The following is a 13,572-nucleotide window of genomic DNA, read 5'->3' on the forward strand; positions in this document are numbered from 1 at the left end:
TCAGTGATACATCTGGTATGCAAGTATTAATTCAACAGGTTTTTTTTTTTTCAAATCTGATTTTTAAAAATCATCTCCTAATATATTCTTTAATTCATACAAATGTTCACTTGGCTTTAAGCATCTTCCAACATATTGGCTCTTTCAACACCAGTCACTTTGACATTCTCAACTGACTTGCAAAAATTGACATGGCTTGGGTGAAAGCCAGATTTAAGGCAGGAGGAGGGGAGGAGGAGGGGGCTGAAGAAACAAAACTGGCTCTAAAATTTGGCATCAGTGAGAACCTAAAACACACACCATCAAAATCATCCCTCACCTCCCCTGGAACATTGCTTTCTTCTTCCCAAGAAAATCTTAAGCAGTTTGATGATTATTAATATGGCCACAGTAACTATGCTCAGGAATTTTATAGGAGAGCCCAGAAACACGCCTCTAATTATCTGTGCACATCCCAAATGCACAGGTGTTTGAGGATGGGGCTAAGAAGGATATATGCATTTTTGTTATTACTAGAAAATTAAGTTCTCAAAAAACAGTGCCAAAATTATGTCCCCAGAGAAAAATGGAGTCAATCAAACTCCAGAAAGACAAGTAAATAAGCTTGCTTTCAGCATAACTCCTCCCTCCCTTAAAAAAAGATCACTTGAGATCCACGGCATGTGGGGCCATGTTTAACTCTTGGCATCTTTTTAAAAAACCCAACGTAAGTCTGACAAAAGCAGGCATGAACTGCACTGCATTATGCTCGTCTCCACTCGCTTTCCTATATTCACCACCATTAGGCTAACATTTCTGCACAAATGAGCTGACTAGATCTAGCAACCCAAGCCATGAAGTCAGGAATCCATCTACAGTCTGCTCTCTCCATCACCTGACAGAGCATCTGGTCTAGAAGAGATAGAGCTCCTGTCACACTAAGAAGCCACTTGGTCATGATAAAAGATATCTGATTTTTCACATAATGTCACAGCATATTCTGGAAACAGCACACATTCTTTATTGGGCTATGTGGCTTAGTGGGTACTTTCAAGCCAGTTAAACTCCATAAACATCTTGGGGTCACCTGAAACTTCCGACAGTGCGCACATACACATCCCAACTGGGATAAACAGCTTTTAAACAAAAATAGTCTTTTCACTATTGAATGTAGATCTAAAATGATATAGGAGAACCCTAATATACTGAATTGAACCATATGAAATTGCCAACATTAGACCATTTTTGAGCTGTAAAAATGACAATTCTGTAAGATTCAATCTGATATGGAGTTCCAGTACTGGGACGACTAATAGCGAGCCTTGCTGTAATTTTATTTAAAGGGCACTGGCCTGGGAGGCAGACACTTGTATTTTTGTTCTACTTTGCCACTAAATAGGGCCTAAAATAAGTTATTTCACCTCCCTCAGCCTTACTCATTGTGGAAAAAAAAACTGAGATTGATATTTGGGGTTACTTTGCCTCCTTCAGAAAATGATGAACAAATAAAGGACCTGTGAATCACAGGCTGTGGAATTAGTCAAGGCAGCTCTAAAAGAAATTAGGAAAGGAGATTAAAAGTCGCGGAAAATAAAATGGCTGTACTTTCTCTGTCTTTAAAAAAAATTTCACCTGGCTTTATTTCATGGGAGAATTTGTTGGTGGACATAAAATATTTCTATTTTCCCCAAGACAATGAAGAGTAGCTTAGACTAAGAAACACCAGCAGGAAGAAATCAGAAGAATAAATGAAGATAGAGTTGCAGGTCTGACCTAATGAATACAGGAGGACCGGGAGCATTTTGGGGCTGAAAAGAACCTTAGTGATATCAAGAAATCAGTTTCCTAAAGTTCTACTTGGACTTCAAGTAAGACACAGGTCTGCTCATTCCCAGCCAAACAGTCATAAGTACAAAAGAGCAGGACAGAATTGCTGCTCCATATTTAACCCAAATTCAGAAATTAGGGAAGAGCCCAACAATCCTCAAGCAACTCCTCCTCATCGCACTCAAACCCTTCATCAATAAGTCTGGGCCTCTTTATCTCTTAACGGCATCTTCTTTAGCCTTGATGGCCTTCTCTTTTTTCCAAATTTTATATTCATGTATCCCTCTAAGGACAAAGTTGAAAAAGAAGCTAAAAGAGCCATTAAACAGATAATTAAACATGACAAGCAAAAGTGCATCAAAATATTACAGGTGAATATAAACAGAACATTTCCCCCAAATCTTTCCCAAATAAGAATAAAGCAGATTTGTTGTAAAATAAAACATGTAAGTGTTTGAACCACCACCAGATGGCAGAAGGAGAGGCTGGGAAACTCTCTAACAAAAGAAGGGAACAACTCAACATGGATTCCCAAATCATGACTTGAGAACTGCTATAGGTTTTTTTTTCCTCTTCGAGTCTTTCTTTTACGGAGAAAGAAAATTCTTTTGCTGTACCAATATATATGCTATCATTTTAATTTAGATTCAACAACTAAACAGTAAAGAATGAACTTGGTCCTCTATTTCTCTAAGGATTTCTAGTAGATTTTCACTAAATAAAAAGTTAAAAATGCAAAAATCAATCCTTTATATTATGAAAAGTAACATGAGTTGCTAAGAGTATGAACTTCAAAAAGAAAATGTTTGCTGGTTTCCTTTCAATGACATTGTAACCTTAAATATACTCTCACCTCAATTATATTCACACCCACTTAGAAAGTTAGCCAAGTGAATTCACTAGAAAATACACCCTGGTAAGTAGATGGAAAGAGCTGAGAAGAACCAGTTAACGTAGTTTTACAAGGAAAAAAATATGTGTTTTTAAACAGAAGATGAATGTATGCTTTCCTGTGGTTACATTAATAAAAAGGAAAGCTATTTTAACACGTAGAATCACTTATTATGTGAAGCCAAACACTGTAAATCTGAAATATGACATGCACAGTCCCCCAGCATAACCCCAAGTAAATCAATGAATGAATGACCCATTCATTACAAGTCACCACCAGAAGAATACCTAATTTTATGACTCTGTTTAAAACCTTTCTACTCTCAAAATCCAATGGGACATGCCAACTTGACTATATTTTATATATTTTTTTACCAAACAGAACATCCCCTCTGCTTTACGTTACTTTACAAGATGGCAAATTCCTTCTGTTCTCTACTTATCTGCTCTAATCCTCAGGGTTTTTGAAAAAACCAATTAAAAAATTAGCTGTTCTAGTTGTGAACAGTGTTACGTTAAACTGTCTTGTGTCATATAATACTTGGAACATTTATTTTCTAGACCAGCTCCAGCCAACAGAACTTTCCTCAAAGACGGAAATGGTTCTACACGTGCACTGTGCCAATATGGCACCACTAGCAACATGCGGCCACTGAAATGTGGCTAGTGTGACTGAAGAAATGAATTTTTAATTTAAATTAATTTAAATTTAGCTACAAATGACTAGTAACTACCATATTGGACAGTACCGTTCTAGAGGACCAAAATATTCAGCGAGAACTGACCAACCTGGAGTCCTGTGAGGTGGCTCGGTCAGAAAAAAAAAAAAAACAGTAAGCGAACCTCCTCCCAACTTTTCTCCAAGGCCACTTCTTTGGTTACGTAGCCAAGGAAGCCCATTCAGAGATGGGCTAGCAACGCTTTGTTGCTGATTTCCTCCTTAGCCATTGTGACAAGCAGTTATAACAAATAGTTATAGATCACATGATAATATCATACTTTTATATGGAGGAGGGAAGGAGGGAAACACATAATTTTCATAATGGTCAGATGTCAAAATATGGGAATAAGCCCCCATGTGACTTAAATCACTATCAAATATAATCCCCAGTGATACGATGTTCCATAATTAAGAGTACCTTATTTTTAAAAGGACAAAATAAATTTCACTTTTATCTTATTTGAAATCATGTCTACAGATGAATAACCCCTCTCTCCTCTTCCGTTTTGTAGAATACAACAGATAGATTCAATTAAAAGCAATTACACCAGAGTAGCCCACAATTATGTTCAAAAGGAGAACACAAACTTGTATCTCTTTTAGAACTTCTTCCTGGCATAAGATCATTGCAGAATTTGTGTCAAGAACGTTAAGGTCCACGGAAGCAGGGGTTTATCATTATTACCAGTGCACTCCCAGCATACAGCATGTATATTCCAGGGATTATTGTTTAAATGGGATGCAGCGGAATGAAAGAGAATGAAATCAATGAAAGTAACTGCAGAACGTGGATTAACAAAGATATTTAAGTTAGTAGCAGGATAAATTGGAACCAGCTGGTTTTCAGCGTCAACCAGAACCACTCAACAGCTTCAACCACCACTAACAACGAATGCGTCTTCCTCAGGCCGGCTCTACAGAGCTCCGATATAAAATGCGAAGCAAACATGTTAACCCAGATAATGGGAGGACCAGTGAGAAAACCCCAGAATAGAAAAAAGTAGTAGTAATACGTTAATATCACAGGGTTTCTGCTCTGCGCAATCACAATTGTTGCACCACCAAAAGAGCAACACTTATTTACTGCGAACCGAGTGCAAGTCAATATGGACATAAAAAGATGAGCAAAATGGAGCCTCTAAGCTTACGATCTTGCTGGGAAAAGATGCCACACGATGGAGCCGGGCCAGGCCATACCATGCTGTCTCCCATACACAAAAGAAAACAGAAACATGTTGGCAGAATTGGGACTGCAAAGAACTAGCGAAGGCAGTGAGCGCTGTCTCAGCTCAGAGGATGAGAGCTCAGGGTCTGCAGCACTGGGGAGGATGCCGAAAAGGGAGGGTGCGTCTGAAACGCAGCAAGAGGGGAAGGCCCAGACGGAGGTCAAGGGCTCCCTGGGGATGGCCTTGAGGCTATGTTAGCTGGGGTTTAGAAGACCAGTTTGAATTTTGATGTTATTTTTCTCTTAGATATTGAATCAACCTAGACATGGATAAAAAGTAATATCTAAGAGTAAACAAATTTAGTATTTACTTTAAAATGGTTTTTTTTTTAAGATATTTTAAGCTTATACTTTTCTCTAAAATAACAATACATTTTGGGTCCTAAAACAAATACTAAAAATTACTCAAAAGAGGATAAAAAGGTGAGTAATATTAAATATTATGAGGAAATATTAGACATTTTTATTTAAATATTAAGAGGAAAAAGAATGAGACAACTAACGTTCTTAATTCTAGTCCCACCTCTGCTAGTAACGAGCTCTGACCTCGGGAAGGAGGAACCCCTTGGCCTCCAGCTCCCTCACCTCTAACGTGGAGGAAGGCCAGAGCAGAGGATCTGGGAAATCTCTGGCAGGGATAAAATTTTTAGACTCCAGAGAAGTGTAGTTACAGGAAAAGACTAAAAAACAGAAAGAGGGAAACTACAGGAAGGAAGAGACAAAATGGAGAGTGGGTCCTGCAATAGGATATTGGAGAAAAGGCCTTACTAAGTTTAATACGCTCTCCTAGGGTTTGGTTTACAAGGTGAGGATGGAGGAGACAGGCTGGCACTCTCCTCCCCACCAGGGGCTGAGACCTCTAGGAAGAGCAGCAGCTTGAAGGTGCCCAGGAGTGGGGCATTCTGTCACCTGTGGGCCACTTGGATGACTTGTAGGTTATCATTTTTCTCTTCCCATTCTTTTTTAGAACAACACATACGCTTATCCTTGATTTTCCTCATCATTCTTTTTGGGTTTTTTTTGTTGTTTTTTTTTTTTGGAGGAAGATTAGCCCTCAGCTAACTACTGCCAGTCCTCCTCTTTTTTTGCTGAGGAAGCCTGGCTCTGAGCTAACATCTGTGCCCATCTTCCTCTAGTTTATACGTGGGACGCCTACCACAGCATGGCTGCCAAGCAGTGCCATGTCCGCACCCGGGATCCGAACCAGCGAACCCCGGGCCGCCGAGAAGCGGAACGTGCGAACTTAACCGCTGCGCCACCAGGCCGGCCCCTCATCATTCTTTTTCTTGCTGAGGAAGATTCATCCTGAGCTAACATCTGTGCCAATCTTCCTGTATTTTCTATATGGGTTGCTGCCACAGCATGGCTGCCAATGAGTGGTGTAGGTCAGAGCCAGGGAACCGAACTTGGGCCGCCGAATTGCAGTGCACCGAACTTAACCACTAGGCCATGTGGCCAGCCCCCAGCATTCCTTTTAAAATGACCTCTCCACATACATTTTTTTTGGTAATAGTTTCTATAAAAATTATAAAAAAGGGCACAAAATTCAGGATTTTGTTCTTCCAAAGAACATGCCAACCAAAACAGTGTATCAAAATATTTTTGGATTTGTGGAATTCTAATGCCCATTTAGAATCGGAGAACGAATGAACTGGTAATTAGAACATACATCTCTGTCCACCTACCTTTCAAAAGGAAAAGTCTTTAAAAATTATTTTGGTAAACAAACTATACTACTGTCAAGTATGCACTAAGAATTTGCCCCCGGAATATATTATATTGAACAAGATACATATTTTTCAATCTTTGCCTTGGCTTTATGAATATTCATTCATTCAGCGAGATATCTGAGAGTAAGCCCTGGAGTAGGAGGGTGAGGTGTCACCGGCACACGAGAGGAGAATGGAGGGAGCTTGGGGAAATGCCACACTGCATGCCGTGGAGAGGAAGAGGAGTCTGAGACACCAAGGCCACACACACAGGAGGAAGACCAGCAGAGTGCTGGTGGGGAAGCCAACGGTGGAGGCGAAAGAAGAGGCTGGGTAAAGCAGATGATGCAAAGAGGCGAGTAAAATGCAAGGACTGCATCTTTCTGCTGGAGTGAGGATCAGGGAAGCCATTAGGGACCTCAGCAAGAGGGGCAGAGTAGGGAGAGAGTAAGGCAGCTATGGTGATGGGGAGCGATGAAAGACAGGCAGGTGGCAGAGCAGAACTCTGGGCTCTGAGGACACTCGGAAAAGAGGACAGGCTTCGGGTGACCTTCCTGGTTCCCACCCCACTTCTGTTACTGACTGCTGTGGAACTCCTAGTTCCCACCCAAGACTGGGAATAACAACACTGCCTAACTCACAGGGAGTGGATTCCTTAAAAATCGTGCTTCTTTATAATTCCTGACCTCGTTATCCACAAGGAATGAGAAGGCAAAAGACATTCGTGGTCATGAAATTTCTAAATTTTTTAGATTTTGATAAGATCTCAAGAAATTTACAGAAAAGTTATATGTATATAGTCTTTCTTTTTTAATGACCCAGGGATATTTTATTCACTCCTCTTTACTACTTCCCTATATAATTTTTTTTGTAGAACTTATAAGTGACGAAGTCAAATTTTTGGCCTTTTTCTATGTTTAACAGTATAAATGTATATATTATTTGCTCAGCTGATTTTATCATCCCCTTATCATTAGTAGCTTTACCTAGTACATTAATGACATAGGCTGCCCCGGGACTCCTGATTTATTACCTTATAAAATTATCTTTTTTTCTTTTTTGTTTTTTGCTGAGGAAGATTGTCCCTTGAGCTAACATCTGTGCCAATCTTCCTTCACTTTATATGTGGGTTGCCACCACACAATGGCTGACAAGTGGTGTAGGTCTGTGCCCAGGATCCGAACCTGGGCTGCCAAAGCAGAGCATGCCGAACTCAACCACTGCACCACAGGGCTGGCCCAAGAATTATCAACTTTTTAATATGTTGAAGTCTTGGTCAGAACTGAAGTCAAGAGCAGAGCTCTACACTTTGTAGAACTTTCCTTTCCTAATACATTTGTTCATTCTTTTATTCTGAAGCACCCATTTATTCACTGCAATTCCTGTTTCTATAAGTACAGTAACTTTAAATTAATTAAGCATCCTACTAGGGCCAAAGAAAAACAAACTCAAGAAAATCAGGTACCTACGGAGGGAAAAACTAGAACCACTGGAAAACAGTTTAATATAACAGTGTTTAATATACCGTGAAAGAGTTACCAGCATTTCGAATTCTAAGTTACCTTTGACTAACATAAGCCTAATAAAAACAATGAATCAGCATTTGAGTGAAATTAAGATTTGTCAAGTAGAAGAAAGAGCCCACATATTTCCCATTTGATTAGCTTTAAAACATTAATCTCAAACAGCCGTTAACAGTTGTGCTAGTTGTGAATGACAGCAAACTTGTTTTCCCAGGTTATCGTTTCACCACACTCATACACAAAACTAGGTTGTTTGTACCTCTGGGTCCCAACACGTTTAAGTCATTTTCCAGTGAGACTGACGAATTCACGCTTCAGTCCTAAGTAAATATTGAGCTTGTAGGTTTTAGTTTGACTTAGGAGACGGAGAAGCATACAAGGGGTGAATAATTAAGATAGAGCCCCCAAAAAAGGGTAAAGAAAGATCAAAGGCACATTAAAGACCATCACTCAAGGATCAGGGACATCCGTGGGACAGACACACGCTCCAGCATCCTACTCATCCACCAAGATGACGTCACTAACGTCTCACCAGTGAGTCAGATATCTGAGTGATGTGTCCCAAGGCATAAAAACAGGAAAAAAGGTCAACTGCGAATAAGTGTTCAAAAACCCGGCCAGTACTCAATACCCAGACCTTTTAGGAAACAAGCTGAAAATATATTTGCTGACTTGCAGATAAAACGAAGCAGGAAAAACTTGCAAATTTCTCCTTTTTAGTTCTACGTGCCAATACTCTGGTAGAGATCTGAGAAAATGAAAAGCATCTAATTGTTTGAAAATCACTGAATTATTGGGGAAAAAAATTCAAACAGTTGTATCTACAAATTGAATTTAGGGCTACAAAAGCAATCGCTGGTTTAGCCATGAGACAATGCAGAGCTTTCACACGGCGGGGCAGACCACGAGAGCTGGTGGGACAACATCTTCCACAATCCTGCAGCGTCCTCAGGAGGAAGGATTATGCACGTGAGTTCACAAGACCTGCCCCTACAGGTTTATAACCATGCAATGAATATTCCACATGCACACTGGGCACGAAATAGAAAATGAAAAATTCAGAAGATGACCATATGTCAAATACTGCAAATAATCCTGAATTAGCTCTATTTATATATTAAAATTTTTGGCAGATACAGAAACACAAAACATACTAAGTAAGGGTATAAACATGAGTCAGTTTACCAACTATTTAATTATTTATAAAGTGTTAATTGATCCTTTTGCTTTTAGTTTGCACTTATTAGGACGTAAACCTCGCTAAGCTTATAACCTCAGAACAGGTTTGATTTTGGTAGTGTTACAATGTCAGCCACTTGTACCGCAGCACAACTGTTAGACTGTCCTAAAAAATGCCAAGCATTCAGAACGGAAAGCAGCCCCCAAAATGGAAAAAATATAAATAACTAATTTTTAGTTTTAAGCCAAAGATGTAGCACATACGGGAGTCAGCCATAACCCACACCTTGTGCTCTAAAGTTTCCAGACTTCTGACTGTGAAAGCACCTGATGGCACCTACACTATTCTTCTCTACCTCTATATGAAAATAAAGTCAGACTCCCCTAATAAACCGCTCTTACCACTTTACTTACATGGCTTAAGAATTACTAGCAAATATGTACAAAAGGGGAGTAAATCTGATAAAAACTACAGGTCTGGAAGATTGTAATTCTGAAAAATCTCCTCACTGTGGTCTCCATCTGAGCGTGACACAGCATCTATTCCGTGGTCTCATCCTCACCCTAATATCCTGGGGATCAGGGATCACCAGGTCCTGCAGACTCCCTCCGCAAGGATTGCTTCCTTCTGCCACTGTGCTAGCTCACGCCCACATCACCCCTCCCCCGATCTACTCAAATGCCCTTCACTGGGGTCTGGCAAATCCATCCCTCAAGAGTGGTCAAAATTATCTATCCAAAGGTGCAAATCTAACCACTACTTTGCTTAAAATCTTTTAATAGCTTAGCATTTTTTATGGGATAAAATTCAGATCTTTAACCTCTTCAACCTCAGATCTTGCCACACAGGCAGAATTTGACTACTTTGAGCTTCCTTTCTTTTTTTTCATGGTCGCCCTCCCACCTGAAAATAGCTCTCATTTCTCCCGTCCTCCTCTTGCATCTAAATATAATCCACGCCGGCAAGCTCCGCCCAGCGATCTGGCGCACGGAATGCCCTCGGCTCCACCCAGCCCACTCCCACAGTCCTCTGCGCGTTTCCAGCCTGGAGACCACCACGCTGCAGGGCAACCGACCGGTCTCAATCTACACCTACCAACGGACTGTGAGCAACTTAAGCGCAGGAGCTGCGACTGGAATATAGGGGTTCAGTAACTATGTGAAGCAGGGATAACGAGTAAATGAAGCTAGTTATGAACCAAAAGCAACGGTCGGATAACATTCAGTTGTATTTGAGTACCCCCAAACTGGGGCGACATTTCAGTAAATCCTACTTCATGGCTAACTCAAAAGTCAATTACTACTCGATGAAACTCTTGTTTTTCTGTACAGTTTCTCACATTCTCTACAACAAAGAACAAAGGTAAAGAAAACACTAGCATAGTCTACTCGTGATCACAATAGAAGGGAAATGTTAAACTCCTGCAGATTTTTAGAACCTCTACATTTGGTAAGAAAAACCAGAGCTCTCTGTTGAGCCATCCAGCCCCCTAGGGGAGTGGAGGAAACCTGCACAGCAAGCTACATCAGACTACACACCTTGAGTCCAAAGGCTGTATCCTCCGAGGTCAAGACTTCAACCTGCAATCATAAGGAAAAAAATAATTTAGGCACTATCAAAACCCTTCTTTGAGTCTAGCCACAGGCACCAGACCACGGGCATGGCCTGGAACTCAAGAGTTCTGAGAAAACTGGCATTCGATTTCTGTCAGGTGTCAAGAAAGAGAGATCTGTGAGTCCCTTCAAGAGTTGCATGAAAATCCAGGTCACTGGCCCGGGTTCCAGTTTTACAACAGGGCAAGCTCCTACCAAATGAATCTATTTGCCATCAGGTTGAAGAGGTGCTGTAAGTTCCCCAGAATGATCTAGAAGTTAGGAGAATCACCCTTCTCACTTAAATCACAAGATGTTGCATAGACTCATCTCTTACTGACACATGGTGAGGGGAAAGTTATGCTTCGTAAAGCAATTTCATTGTGCTTGAGAAGCTGCTAGTAATTTCTTGTCCTGCTCTCATCAGAGTGGGTAGTCCTGAATCTCTGGAATGTGGCAGAGCAAGAGTTCCTGAAAGCAACACTCAGGAAAAGGCAGGCAGAGTCTAAGCAACAAGTTGTGAAATGATGGCAAAACTTCAAAATTGCCTGTCAGTCTTATGCATTAGAAGACAGAGCTCATTAACATGAATTTAAAAAGCTGCGTGGAACAAGACGTGTATTGATAATTACTGTTTTTTAAACATAATTATTCAGTCTGGTGTATAAAGCTTTTAACTTTGATTACTACCAAGTACCAAAATATGATGAAAAAGAGCAAGGAAGGCAGGCAACAGAACAAATATGGGCATTTTTGAAGTGTCTGGGGAAGAGAGTGGGGGTGGGGCAATAGGCTCAGACTAGTTGGCTTCTCTGTTAGTTTGAAACCTTTTAAAATGAGGCGTTTGTGGTAGGTGTTTAAGCAGAAGGCACATGGGCCTATCCAACGTTATCTTGCTATAAAACAAAATTGGGTTCTTCCCTTGGGGGAAGAGAATGCAGAAAGGAAGATCATTTCAATAAGACTGTCATCCAGTACGAAAGTAAGGGGGTCAAACAAGAAATGAAGAAACAAATCTACTCCCCAACGGCTCTGCTGGAAGTGTGGCTCACCCAGCACCTGGTACCTGCCAAGACCAGCGCACAAAGCAAAAGAAACACACGATTAGGTCTGGGGAAGACGCGCAGCCTCGTTCTGATGAAAACCATATGTTGCAGATATCAAATGCGATTTTGGGCTAAAGACTGAAATGTTGGATCAACTACAGCACAAAATCATTATAAGATTCACTGACAGCATCTCTCTTTACACTTCGATTTCCAAAGCTAATTGTTAGATTCAGAAACAAGATCTTATTATAGAGTTTTAGTTTAAGAGAAAAAAACTCGACAGTTATTTGCAATTTACATATGTTTGAATTTCCTCCGCCCTGCCTTTCACAACACTAAGTTATTAACCTCAACTGTTTTTACATTGAAATCTCTGATCAACATTGAAGACTTTAGTTCAAGAGAAAGCACAAACAACAAATTCGCTGAATCTTAACCACTTGTAAACACTGTGTGACGTGTGCTCTTGAATTAGACTCACAGATGCCATGTGCACACCTAGGTGGTAGGGACAGTCGCCCTTGGTGTGGTATTTTAATATACAATTATTTTTAAAGTACACTGTAGGTTTAGATCTGCAAAAATCGTCTCCAGAGTGAATTCTGCATCTGTTTAACATATTATAAAAAAGTCAAGGCAGCAAGAAAATTCAACAGCAAACAGAAATCTACTTAAGGATATATTATATATTTAATATATTTGAGAAGTTGAGATGATAGCAAACCAAAGCTTTCAAGTGGCGTTTAGGAACTCTCCACGTGACTTCGCCAGCAGTGGACATAAGACAGAACTTGTCGGGTGGAGGAAGGAGCTGGGTCTCAGAGGGTCAGCCTCATGCCCTTCCCACTCAGCTTCTATCTCCAGGAGGGCTCAAACGGGTGTTTTGAATTCTTAGGTATTAACCAATTTAATTAAAGCAACTTAAAGAAATATTTATGTTTTGTACAAAAGCATTATGGTTTAAATACATGTGCATTCTAGTTCAATATTCTTTATTATTTTCTGTTTATGTAAGATTTTAATTTCAATACCTACAGAAAAACAGATTCTAAAAACCTGAGATGAACCTCAATTTAATAAAAAAGAAACCTCAATGTCATCCAAAAGGTTTTACGTTGTATCTAAAAGCATTTTTACCTAAGTTGGAAGGAATCCCCCTCTAGTGGGAGTAAGAGAGTATTTCAGCCTTCACGAACAATTTTCAGGTACTAGTCATTAAACCTAACTATCAAGAGAAATCAGCTAAGCTTTTCTGTTCCTTTGGTCATAAATTTGAATCTTTTAAAGAAAGAAAATAATGTAAATATTTTATATTTCACAAGCCAAGAACACCTCTAATTCCTAAATATAAACTAGAAGTAGATTTGCATTTATCTGATGGGTCTTTAGTTATTAGCCAACAATCATCATCCAATTTAAATTGGCTATAAAGTACTCACAATTTTAAATTAAAACAAGAATGTACAACTGGAAAAAATTAGCACATTCTCAATGGAAAGATGTAATAATGCAGTCGGAGGACAAGACACAGAGTCTGCGTTTGCCCGACTCATTAACAAAGACCTTCAAAACATGCAAGGCATTAAGCTGAGTGCGGTAAGGGAGAAAAAGTGTTGAGTTTCACTGAGGTATTAACACCTGTGTGAAATGTATTTAAACATCCATTTAAAAAAGACAAAAATTCAAATTCAGAAATGACCGGGTGAGATGATTCCCGGTGTCCAAACTTAAGTTTGGGGAGATTTAAAACTGGCAGTATTACCAAATCATCAAGAAAAAAGGGCACAGGTTTTATCAAATGTAAAATCAGGACAAATACGCAATGTTCTCCTTCACACAGATGCTGTCACAAATGCAAAGGTAACTCTGAACACCC

At 39.9% G+C, this 13,572-nt stretch overlaps 1 protein-coding gene across 27 annotated transcripts in view; it reads right to left on the bottom strand.

The window, feature by feature from the left end:
* ARID1B (AT-rich interaction domain 1B) overlaps positions 1-13,572 on the bottom strand; it is a 413,107-nt gene that overhangs the window by 156,718 nt on the left and 242,817 nt on the right. For 12 of the 27 annotated variants that reach the window (XM_023633152.2, XM_023633155.2, XM_023633160.2 and 9 more), the window contains one exon: positions 10,594-10,635. The exons of 14 other annotated variants lie outside the window; for them this stretch is intronic. In XM_023633152.2, coding sequence (XP_023488920.2) covers positions 10,594-10,635 — 42 coding nt within the window. Of the gene's footprint in view, positions 1-10,593; positions 10,636-10,863; positions 10,984-13,572 lie in introns of those variants that run through there. One more of the 27 variants, XM_070256336.1, reaches the window with a different exon arrangement.

This window comes from Equus caballus, chromosome 31 (genome assembly GCF_041296265.1).
Source record: "Equus caballus isolate H_3958 breed thoroughbred chromosome 31, TB-T2T, whole genome shotgun sequence".
NCBI lineage: Eukaryota > Metazoa > Chordata > Mammalia > Perissodactyla > Equidae > Equus > Equus caballus.